We start from the raw sequence: 12,726 nt of genomic DNA on the forward strand, positions 1-12,726 counted from the left end.
GAGTATCACTTGGCGCCGTCTGTGGGAAATCTTGAGTTGAGACGTAGAGATGGTAGGCAAGCAAGGAAGTAGGAGAGCTACCTCAGCATCATCGCGTCCTCAGAGGGAACCCGAATCAGCTCATGTGGAGACGAGACAGGAACAACCTCGTCAAGAGACAAGAGCCGAGCAGCCCCTTCACGATACAAGGGTCGAACAAACCCGTCCTAATGAGAACGTGGGGAACTTGACCCTGGAACAGCTGGGGCAATTTATCGCCCGGACAGTGGATGAGGCCATGAAAAGGAATCAAGAGTCTGTATTTGTAGAGGAATAGGCAGCCCGTCAGGAGCGTGAGGAAGATGCTGAGGGCCACCAGAGCAGGGTTGAAGAGCCACAGCCCCACCAAAGGGGGGAGATTAGTGAGATGGGAGAAATGTGGAAGGAAATACAGATGTTGAGTCAGCAGTTGGGAAGCAGAGCGCCGGCACCCAAGAGAGGAAGTCTTTTTTCACTAGCCATTTTAGAAGAAGGGCTTCCTCTAAATTTTCGACAGTCAAATGTGGGTGAGTACGATGGACATACTGACCCCGAGGAACACTTGGGGAGGTTTGAGAATGCGGCCCTGTTACATCAATATTTAGATGGGGTCAAGTGCAGGGTGTTTCTGGGCACATTGGTGAGGTCAGCCCAGCAATGGTTTAACACCTTGCAGCCTAACTCCATACGATCTTTCGATGATTTTTCCGCTGCTTTCTTGCACAGATTCGCTAGCAGCAAAAAAACACCAAAAAAACTATTTGAGCCTGTTTGTGGTGAAACAACAAGAAGCTGAAACTTTGCGAGAGTTTGTCCAGCGTTTCAACAACGCAGCGTTGGAGATACCAGCAGCCACTCCTGACATCATGATAAGCGCCTTTACCCAGGGACTTAGAGGAGGAGAGTTCTTTAAATCGTTAGTGAAGAAACCTCCATCAAGTTATGATGATCTGTTATCTCGGGCGGAAAAATATGTAAATCTCGAAGATGCCCAACGGCATAAGATGATGGAGCAGCGACCTGGGAGAAGTAGAGTTGAGGGAGTGGAAAGAGGAAATAGGAAGAGAGGCGCGGCCGAGAGGGAGGATGATAAGGCTAGGAGCAGAGGACAATTCTCATCTCATGTTCCTCTGGATGGGAGTCGGGACAAGGTGATGGAAGTGAGGGAGTCCGAGGGGAGGTGGGAGAAGTCGCAAAGGGTTGAGTGCAGTGCTAGATTGCCTTCGCGGGATAAACGAGAAGGATCCTCATCCAGGAGTCGACAGAGGTCTCGCTCGTCCCCTAGGCGTGGTCAAGGCCCTCCATGGATAAATCAGAGGATCGGGGAGCAGAGAGGGGAAGGTCGATGTCAAGATGTCCCTCAGGAGCCCGTCGAACCGAGGAGGGGAATGAATGAGGATAACCACCCTACGAGAGGAATGATTCATATGATCTCGGGGGGTGCTACTGATGGAGACTCGGGGATAGCTCGGAAGGCACGTGGGAGAAGGCTGGAGAACTTTGAGATATCTAGGGGTGCAGACTTACCACAAGACCCCGCCCTCAGCTTTGGGCCGGAAGACCTCCGAGGTGTTGTGACTCCACATAACAATGCCTTAGTGGTAACGGCCACCATTGCCAATTATGATGTGGCGAGGATATTTATTGATAATGGAAGCTCCGTGAACGTCTTGTTCAAAAGCACGTTGGATCAAATGAAGGTGGAGGGATTTGAGTTTGAGCCGGTCTCCACCCCGCTGTATGGGTTTGCAGAACACGCCATCCTGCCTTTGGGTCAGATGTTCATCCCTCTATCTTTGGGACACGAACCTCTGCGTATAAAAAAGATGATGACATTTACCGTGGTGGACACCCCATCCGTTTACAATGGAATTCTGGGGCGACCAGCCCTAAAGGATTTCAGAGCAGTAGCGTCCATATATCATCAGAAGCTGAAGTTTCCTGTGGGGAAGGGGGTTTGAGTCTTGTGCGGGTCCAGAAGGTCGCGCGTCGGTGTTATGAAAGAATCGTGAAGGAAGAAGAAAAGAGAGGTCGCGAGCATTCGCATGGAAGCTTAAGCTCAGTCTTACAGTTGTAGAGTCATTCGGAGAAGCTTCTAAGTGGGTAACTTTGTCCTGTGGAGGTACAAGAGGAGCAGAGAGGAAAGTTGGATAATGCGCTGGGTAAGGCTCTAAAGAGGCCCCGGAACGCTTACCACCTTAGAGAATATTAATCTTGACTTTATTTTTGGTGTATTTCGTTTCTGAATTTGTCTTACGTTATCAGTTGAAATTTAATAAAGCCGAGTTTTTATATTAAGTTCGTGGATGTTGTATTATGAGGATGATATGAATTAAATTTTACCTACTTAGGCTGATCCTAGTAGAGGAGTCAGGGGTGGGAAGGTTGAAGCATGATTTTTCCTGCTAAGGCATCGCCTAGCAAAAAAGCAGAGTTGGGGGGAGAGCAATTTTATTTTCCTGCTAAGGCATTGCCTAGCAGAGGAGCAGAGGGGAGGAGGAGAAGTAAATTTTATTTTCCTACTAAGGCATCGCCGAGTAGAGGAGTTAGAGGGTGGAGGTGGTGGATTTTTGCTTTCCTGCTAAGGTGTCACCTAGCAGAGGAGATAGAGGGTGGAGGTGTTGAATCTTATTTTCCTTCTAAGAGAGCGCCTGGTAGAGGAGGAGAGGGCAGGAGAGGAGTTAAATTTTCCTACTATGGTGTCGCCTCGTTGAGGAGCAGAGTGAAGGAGAAAACTTTTATTTTCCTACTAAGGCATCGCCTAGTAGAGGGGGTAGAGGGTGGAGGTGTTGAATTTAAATTTTACTACTATGGCGTCGCCTAGTAGAGGAGGTGGAGGGTGGTGGTGGTGAATTGTTGCTTTCCTGCTAAGGTGTCACCTAGCAGAGGAGTTAGAGGGGGGAGGTGGTGAATGTTTGCTTTCCTGCTAAGGTGTCACCTAGCAGAGGAGTTAGAGGGTGGAGGTGTTGAATCTTATTTTCCTGCTAAGACAGCGCCTGGTAGAGGAGCAGAGGGCAGGAGAGAAATTAAATTTTCCTACTATGGTGTCGCCTAGTTGAGGAGCAGAGTGAAGGAGAAAAATTTTATTTTCCTACTAAGGCATCGCCTAGTAGAGGAGTTAGAGGGTGGAGGTGTTGAATTTAAATTTTTCTACTATGGCGTCGCCTAGTAGAGGAGTTAGAGGGTGGAGGTGGTGAAGTTTTGCTTTCCTGCTAAGGTGTCACCTAGCAGAGGAGTTAGAGGGTGAAGGGGGTGAATTTTTGTTATTTTGCTGCTAAGGCCCTGCTTAGCAGAGGAGTTACGAGATGATGATGTGAGAGTATTTTCCTGCTTAGGCGTCGCCTAGCAGAGGAGTTAGAGGGTGATGGTGGATAATCTTTATTTTGCTGCTAAGGCCCTGCTTAGCAGAGGAGTTACGAGATGATGATGTGAGAGTTTTATTTTCCTGCTAAGGCGCCGCCTAGCAGAGGAGTTAGAGGGTGAGGGTGGAGAACCTTTATTTTCCTGCTAAGACGTCGCCTGGCAGAGGAGTTAGAGGGTGAAGGTGGAGAATATTTATTTTTCTGTTAATGCGTCGCCTAGCAGAGGAGTTAGAGGGTGATGGTGGATAATCTTTATTTTCCTGCTAAGGCCCTGCTTAGCAGAGGAGTTACGAGATGATGAGGTGAGAGTTTTATTTTCCTGCTAAGGCATAGCCTAGCAGAGGAGGTAGATGGTGAGGTTGTTGAAATTTTATTTTTCCTGCTAAGAACTATTTTGGCAGAGAAGTCAAGGGCACGGGGAAGTGGAAACTATTTCCATTCAAAAGCTTAGTAAAGGACTTGGAAGATGGGGGCGACGAGGGGCGAGCGCGGCTAACGGCGAGGGGCGAGCGTGGCACAGCGTGGGGTGAGCGCTCGGGCGCTCGGGCGAGCGCGGCACGGCACGGCACGGCACGGGCGAGCGTGGCACGGCGTGGGGGAGCGCTCGGGCGCGACACGGGCGAGCGCGGCACGGCGTGGGCGAGCAAGCGAGGGGCGAGCGCGGGACAGGGCGAGGGGCGAGCGTGTCACGGCGTGGGCGAGCACGCGGCGTGGGGCGAGCACTCGGGCGAGGGGCGAGCACAGCACATGGCGAGGGGAGAGTGCGGCACACGGCGCGGGCGAGCAGGCAAGGTCTCGAGCTGGAGAGTAGGCGCGCACGGCGAGGGCTCGGCGTGGGCAAGCAAGCGAGGCTTCGATACTGTCGGCTGGCAGGCGAGGGCGTAGGATGCGTGGGCGGCCGAGCAAGCGAGGTGTGGGCAGGGTGATGAAGCAAGGGCGTTGAGCGTAGGCGGGAGAGAGCTGCAGAATCACGACTTGATTTGTTTCCATATTTTTGGAGACTGACAGATGGTGGGAAGAAAATGCACAACTCGCACCCGATAACCCGAGAACAGCACAATTAATCGAACTTTGAACCTACGATTCAGTTCGACTCGGGAGGGGGAGAATGGTGATACTCCAGCGATGAACCCATCAAGATCAGGCCCAAACTCCCGGCCCATCTCTAGAGCCCACAGGTGAAGGGCCCATGAGCAGTCCAGGTATTCTCCTATAAATACTAGGTTTGAGGGTATGATTTAGCATTCACTATATTGTTTTCAGCAGCGCCCTTAGCTGCTCCCCTCATATATCCTCAGTCACTGACTTGAGCGTCGGAGGGGCTACGCCAGGACACCCTCCTGGCCCCTTCTAACGGTCTCATTTGTGATTTCAGGCTCAGGATTATTTCAAAACCTGCGTCTGGATTAGTGACACTCGCCGGAATCGGACCCTAAATTTCTCGTGAGTATCATGTGTAATGCTTCATATGATCAAAATGAGATGTGGTAGATCTTTCCCGACTAGGTTTAAAATTTGTGTGGAAGATGACAAAATTTCTTCAGAAATACGGTGTGGCTTGATGTTCCTCCAAGATGGAACTCAATATGATTGATGTTGGAAGTGGCATAAACGTTTAAAAGTGCTTTTGATATGTTTGAGAATCGAAGAGGAAAATGTTTGAATTTTTTTAGACGACAATTAAAAAAATTCATCATTTAAAATAAGATAAAATGTGTAGATCTCTTATGAGACGATCTCATAGATCTTTATTCGTGAAGTTGGTCAACCTGATATCGATATACAATGTGTAGTAGTTAGCATGTATATGTAGATGTAATACCCTTTTTCTTGATTTGTTAAAAGGTTTTTATATGAATTTCTCCGATTTTTTTTTTCTGAATTGATTTCTTGTTATATTTAATTACAATGTCGACGTGTTAGAAACACAAGAGCTGGCTTAATTAATTGTTTCTTAATTAAATGACATGATAATTGCACCGATTTTCGACAAATTAAAGGGGCAGACCTATTTGGTTTGTCCCTGTCAAATGACATATTCAAATTAATAAATTATTAAAAAAAACATCCATAATTACAGTATAATTTCATATGAGTATGACTAGAGGTGTTCAAACTTCGGATAAAACCGAAAAAATCGAAAATCCAAACCGAAAAAACCGAACACCGAATCGAATCGAAAGCCGAATTTTGTAATTCGGATATAAATGTTAAAACCGAAGTTTATTTGTTCGGTTTCAGATTATATATGTCAAAATCGGAAAAACCAAAATTTCATTAAATTAATATTTTTTTTAGATTTTTATTTATATTATATATTTTGATATGATATTTAGTGAATACAAAACAATTTTGAAAAAATTTTAGTTGATTGTTGTTTGTTTAATTAATTTAGACCTTATATTTTAATATTTTACTAAGAAAACACCTAGAAAGTTAACATATTATATTTTACAATATATTTATATTATTAATTTAAATAATTATACCAAAACCGAATTAACCGACCGAAATAACCGAACCGTTTTGGTAGAAAACCGAACCGAACCGAACCGAAGAAAAATAGTTCGGATATCGGATTATATATTTCTAAAATCGAAAACCGAAATAAAAAACCGAAAATCGAACCAAACCGACCGATGAACACCCCTAAGTATGACTGACTTCGTCATTGGAAAATGATATATAATGATTAAATTAATAATTTGGGCCCTCATGTACAAACCCAAATTTATTTCTAATCACGAGCAAAATTATGTCTCGTGCTTTGCGTGTTTGATTTGTTTGGTATATTATCCGATTGAGTCCCAAAAGTAATCGAATAGCCAATTTAGTCCTGAATATTTTTGAGTTTTTGCTCTATCAAGTCATTTCGTTAGTTTGAGCATTAAAACAAACGGAAAATCGGACGAGTCGTCTGCACACCTATCGATTCCTGTCCACGGTGAGCGGCTGCCCCAACGATCTCTGATGGCACATGACGGAGGTGGGTTGATGGTACATTGATGGTTGTTTTTTGATGACTAATGCCTTTTGGTAGCAAAAATCCATAAGTCCAACTTCTTGCCATGACAGTAAGCTTGATATATCTGCCTGAACAAATATTCATTTTCCATTGTTTCATGCATGGTGGGTTTCGCTGTAAAGGCCTAAAAATCCGTACTTGAAAATTTGCGGAAAATTTAAAAATTTTCTTTTAAATAATTAAAAATTGCCTCATTCATAATTGAACTGATAAATAAAGTTTGATGTTCAAAGTAGTAGCGGAAGAAATTAACATCTTTGCGAAATAACAGAAAAAGTTTATCCAACGATATAAAAAATATTTGAACAATAAAAATAATAATCAATGCTGAACTGAGGTCCTCGGGTCCTGCTACTGCCGACTCGAGCTGGCTCACTGGTCCCCGCCCTCGATCCCGACATCATCAGCACCTACAACAATCAAGTCTAGTGAGTCTAAAGACTCAACATGCATATATCGTAAATAACAAGTAAATAAATAATAAGCTTGCATGCAAGTGAGAATATCATATCATGAGGCATAATGTAAAAATAACGTGTCATGGTTAATTTTAATACGTGCATATCTGAACTGAACATATCATGGAGAAAATGTTTGCTCCTTGGAGCCCTGTCATGAAATAACTTGTAATAAAATTTCTGGTGAGATTATGGTCTACGCAAGTGGTCCCTGAACTGAACTGAACTGAGCTGACCGGTAACTGGCGACCGGATGAAACGGAACTGACCGGTAACTGGCGACCAGATTTAATAATGGTTGTCTGATCAGACTAATGCCAGAGTATACTGGGTGAAACAACTGAACTGACCTATAACTGACGACCGGATCGGTAACTGGCGACCGGATTTAATCATTATAGTAGAGTGACCACAAGCAAGATCGCATAAATCTCAAAATTTGTATTTTTGCACGTAATATAATTAATTAAAATAATTAAATATCATGTCATAATTTTACTGATTGGATTGGATCGCTCCCAGGCTCGCTGCAACCTAAATGTGCCATGAAAAATATGCAATAGCTTTATAATGTCCAACTATGCAATTAAATCCGAAAATGCGACAATTACGTCCAACGACTCTGTATTTAATCATGACCCCGAACCAACCCGAACAAACACTGAACCGTCATATAGTCATGATTAAAATACGCTTAAAATGATGAAATAATGCTCCAAAAATGGTGAGGGCCGAAATCTAGCTGAATGGAGGCCAAAACATGAAACGCTCTTTCGAGAGTTAATTTGACACATCGCACCGCAAATTCTCGTACGACCTTAAAAATGATCCGAATCACAAACAGCAAAAAACATGACCTTCCTAACTCAATGAGGCACTGTCCAGTCTCAGGCCATAGGCTAAAAGCCAACCGAGAACTCGAACGAGCCACTGAACCGTCACAGCAAGTTGCTGTCCAAAAATACAGCAGCTGTGCTTTGGTTTCTTGCGTCGATTGCAAGGCTAATGGACATTGGGGCTTGAACCACCGACCAAAACCTCTTACCAACATCTCAAGAAATGATTTGAACCATGGCTGAGGGCCCTAGGCCAGCCAAAATTCGAAGTATTCCAGCAAACATCAGAAAAGTTTCACCCGAGAGCACCCTACATACGTGTGTGGTGTTGTGTTTCGTTTGCTGTCTTGTGTCGTTCCAGTGGCCATTTGATTGACCATGGCACGATCTAGACATCTAGGGGCATGGTATGAACCATGGCTAAGGGCCATAGGCCAACCAAGATCCATACCATTCCACAAAAATCGAAACACAAGTGCTATCAAAAACGAGAAGCCAAAGGGTGCAGGGACTGTTCTTGAGTGTTTTTATAAAAACCGATTCACCATGGACCAAGCCACCAAAAGGGCAACTTAGTCACGTCTTAGACATGCTAGGGAAGTGATCTAACCATGGCTATAGGCTTTGGGGCAGCCATGATCAGATCCATATCCCTTATGACAGCGACATCATATTTTCGAAACACAATTGGACACAAATGGAGTTGCTGTCATTTTCTTGATCTCGGCTAGCATGGGACTCAAATCAATGGACAAATGTGTTCCTAAAATGTCCTAGTACATGCCTAGGAGCAGCCTTGTGAGCCTGGAATCGATTCAATACCTGAAACCAACAAAGCAAGGCAACCCGTGAAAAGCATCATGGAAACCGAAAATCTGCATGCTTATTTTCTGAAAATTCTTGGATGTATTTCCGTTTTTGGCTATCAAACATGATCATGCAAGTTAAATAATGATAATAGGACTTGATTGAAGAGTCAAGGAAGAATATATGCATGCCTGGGTTCGTTTGAAAGAAAAACGAAAGAATGAAACGATTCGGCGCGGAGGAGGTGGAGCGCTTTCTTTCCTAGTTTCTTCACTCGATTTTTTTCTTCTTGATTCAAGCTATGCAACCCACGGTTTTTCTACTGAATTGGCTCTCAGATTTTGGTGGATAGGGGAGAAGAATATTGGTTATGGGAGTGAGGGAGATGGGTGCAAAATATATGGAACAAATCAAGACTAAGTCTCCACCTTTTGAATTTTGGTTGCTAACCAAATATTTGTTGGGGTGTTCTAGAATAAGGTGGCCGAATTCTCTTGCTAATCTAGAGTTGGATAATGCTCATTAATTAATTAATTAAGGTTGACTAATAACTAAAAAAAAGATTAGCATGCTAACATAACAAAGAATGGTTCAAAGGGTGAGTTGGCAAAGGAATAGTCTATACACTAAGGGTGGCCGAAATTTATTAATTAAGTGGAGTGGAAATGTTAATTATTTAATAAAGTTATAACCCTTAAAAGCCTTACCTATCTTTTAAATAATTTAGTGAACTAACCCCTCAAGTATGGAACTAAAATGAATTAATTTCCTACTCACCTCAAGTTGCTTAAATAATTCTCTAAACCTCCTTTTAACTTAAAGTAACTTACTAGCTAGCTAAAATAAATTCTGGAAATGTTTTCTGAATCTTAAATTTTATCTCAAAGCTCCAACTCCAGTCCGGCCTCACTGAATTAACTGAAATGATAAAGTTAAACTACTACGTAAAATAATTAAATTTAAATACTCATGCAAAAAAAAAATCATTTTAATTTAAATACTAGAATTATGCATGACTTATATGTAGTTTAAGTTACGGGCTCTACAATCCTTCCCCCTTAAAAGAAATTTCGTCCTCGAAATTAAGACTCACCGAATAGCTCGGGGTACCGACTCCTTATCTCTGGCTCCGACTCCCACGTAGCTTCCTCCTCTAAATGGTTAAGCCATTTGACTTTGACTCGCCTAACCAGCTTGTTCCGAAGCTTCTTCTCCTGCCTGTCTAGGATCTGCACTGGTCTCTCCTCATAAGATAGGTTCGGAGTGAGCTGCAACGGCTCAAAATTCAGCACATGCGAAGGATTCGCCATATACTTCCTCAGCATGGAGACGTGGAACACGTTGTGTATTCCGGCCAGATTCGGCAGAAGAGCAACACGATAAGCTAGCGTCCCAACTCCATCAAGGATCTCAAATGGTCCAATAAATCTCGGGCCGAGCTTCCCTTTCTTCCCAAATCTCATGACACCCTTCATAGGTGCCACCTTCACAAAGACATGGTCGCCGACAGCAAACTCTAAATCTCTCCTCCTTTGATCTGCATAGCTCTTCTGTCGACTCTGGGCAGTCCTCATTCTATCACGGATCCAGGCTACTACACCGACAGTCTGCTGAATGACCTCTGGACCCAATTCTGCTCTCTCTCTTACTTCATCCCAATGAACAGGAGATCTGCACTTGCGACCATACAAAGCTTCATACGGAGCCATTCTTATAGACGACTGAAAGCTGTTGTTATAGGTGAACTCTACCAATGGCAAGTTCGACTCCCAACTCCCTGAGAAGTCAATGACGTAAGCAAGGAGAAGATCCTCCAAAATCTGAATGACTCGCTCTGACTGCCCATCTGTCTGCGGATGGAAAGCGGTACTAAACAGCAACTTCTTCCCCATAGTCGAATGCAAACTCTTCCAAAAAGAGGAAGTGAATCTGGGGGCGCTGTCAGATACGATCGAAACTGGAATGCCATGGAGTCGGACTATCTCTCGGATATACAACTCTGCATACTGAACCATGGTGAATGTCGTCTTAATAGGCAAGAAGTGCGCTGATTTGGTAAGACGATCTACAATCACCCATATAGCATTCGATCCCCTGGCTGACTTCGGCAATCCGGTCACAAAGTCCATGGTAACATTCTCCCACTTCCACTCGGGAATAGGAAGAGGCTTGAGCAAACCTGCTGGTCTCTGGTGCTCTGCATTCACTAACTGACAAGTCAGACTGTAATGTCCCAAAAATAGGAAAGTCCACGTGAACCACATGCATACAAATTATTAAATTTCTTTGGTATTTTATTTAATTCTTTTAAAGCATAAAATGTATGTTTATTTTATTAATTTGTGTTTAATTATTTTTATGTATTTTATGCATTATTATTGCATGATAGGATTTAATTCATGAAATTTTAAAAGTTCATGCATTAGGGTTTTTATATGCATTTCACGTTCGAACGAGGATCGGAGACAGGGGAACCTTCAGGAAAATTATTTTATTACGTGATTTGTTTTTATAAATTAATTTAAAGTGTTTTTATGTGTAATTTTCAAGAATGGGAATTTTTGAGTATTTTTACATGCAGGATTTTTATTTTTAACGGTACGTGAGTTTTATCGAATCGGGGGACTTTTTAAGGGTTCGGCTAATATTTTCAAAATCTTTCCAACACGAAATATTTTTCGGGAGTGCGTTTGGATTTAATGGGCTTACTTTTAAGGTTGTTGGGCTTAAAACCCTTTTAAAACTTTTAAAATGCAAATTATGGCCCATAAGCTAATATTACCTATATAATTAAGCTACTAAGTATTATTTAACCTAAACCTAGTCATTAGCACCCCACTAACCTAATTCAGCCGCCCACCCTCCTCCAATCAGCCTCCTCCTTCGTGTATTCCAGCAGCAAGATTCGGTGCTCCATTATTCCTCCAAGCTCAAGCTTTCCTCCCCCGCCTCGTGTCACTTCGAGCCTTTGTACATCAAATATTTAATCAGGCACGCATTGTACTTTTATTTCTGCATCATACATGCTAGATACTTGCTGTTACGTGGGTTTATTTGCATAAAATTCTTGATCTTGCATATAACGTAGGAAGGCTTCGGTTTTGTTCATAGTTCTTGCACCTTCTTCATCCAACTCACGTTTCTTGTTAGTATTGTGCAAGGGGCTGCTAAATGCATGATGCAAAGGGTTGTATGTGTCGTGTGTAAGGGCAAATGAATAAGGGAGTCTCGGTTTTTCCAAGCTCGAAGGGGAAACGCTCGGGATAGTAGCCATTGTGGTGTTTGAGTACAAGATCGGAAGTTTGGGTTTCGTTGTTCGATTCTGCACATGGGTTGGTCTAGGGCTTTTGGCTATGGTTTAGGAAGTCTCTAAGGGTCCTAGGATGAGTCTAATTAAGGTGGCTCGTGGCTTGGTTGGCTGGAGAAAGCTGTACAACCAGAAACATGAAAACTGCACAGTTTGAGTCACTTGTAGCTGCTGTCATGTTTCTGAATTTTTGGGGCTTAGGCGCTGGTTCTGAGTTAAAAAGGGCTTAACCATGGTCTTAAGTTATGTCTAAGGGTTAAGTCTAGGGCCTGGTTCGGGTCCGGTTTGAGTCGGTTTAAGCATGAAGTCGGTAGAAGCATGCTAGGGTCAAGGCTAGAGTTGGACGATGGCTTGCTGGAATTTCCAGCAGATGTTCAGGGTCTTGTTCGAAGGTCTAAGGGGGCTGGCTCAGTGGTTTTAGAGCCTTTTAAGTGTTTAGAAAGGGTGGTAAAAAGTTGGTAAAATTTTGGTTAAGTTTCGGCTAGATTCGGATTAAAACCTAGACCCTGAGCTAAGTTTTAAAAAGAATTGGTTAAGTTGTAAAATGGGCTCGAGTTTACGCCTAAGAATGCTTTTAAATATGTTTTGGGAAATTTTAAGGAGTTTGGTAAGCTTCGGGTTAATTTTAGAAGTCCAGGGTTGAAACGATAATTTTTGGGTTTCTAGGGGCAAAATGGTCATTTTGCACCCAGGGTGAGATTTTGGTCCTGGCAGCGCCCTGAGCACAAATCATGATATTTTTAAATGTTCATGCAGCACGTTTACGATTTTTAAGCTATTATAATAATTATGGTACATGTTTGGTTTAAAGGAATTAAGAGAGAAAAAGTAAGAAAGTGAAGAGCACTCCGTCTCCGCCGCGCCGCGTCGTTATTTCGTTTGTTTTCTGTCAAAACAAACCAAGGCATGTTTA

At 43.2% G+C, this 12,726-nt stretch overlaps 1 protein-coding gene across 1 annotated transcript; it reads left to right on the forward strand.

Moving 5' to 3' along the window:
• The first annotated feature begins 406 nt into the window (after positions 1–406).
• Positions 407–1,979, forward strand: LOC140957952 (uncharacterized). Its single transcript, XM_073415372.1, has 3 exons — positions 407–545; positions 745–1,359; positions 1,474–1,979. Exons 1-3 carry the CDS (start codon positions 407–409, stop codon positions 1,977–1,979), a joined length of 1,260 nt encoding a protein of 419 aa, XP_073271473.1.
• Positions 1,980–12,726: the final 10,747 nt, after the last annotated feature.

Source organism: Primulina huaijiensis, chromosome 14 (genome assembly GCF_012295235.1).
Source record: "Primulina huaijiensis isolate GDHJ02 chromosome 14, ASM1229523v2, whole genome shotgun sequence".
NCBI classification, from domain to species: Eukaryota; Viridiplantae; Streptophyta; class Magnoliopsida; order Lamiales; family Gesneriaceae; genus Primulina; species Primulina huaijiensis.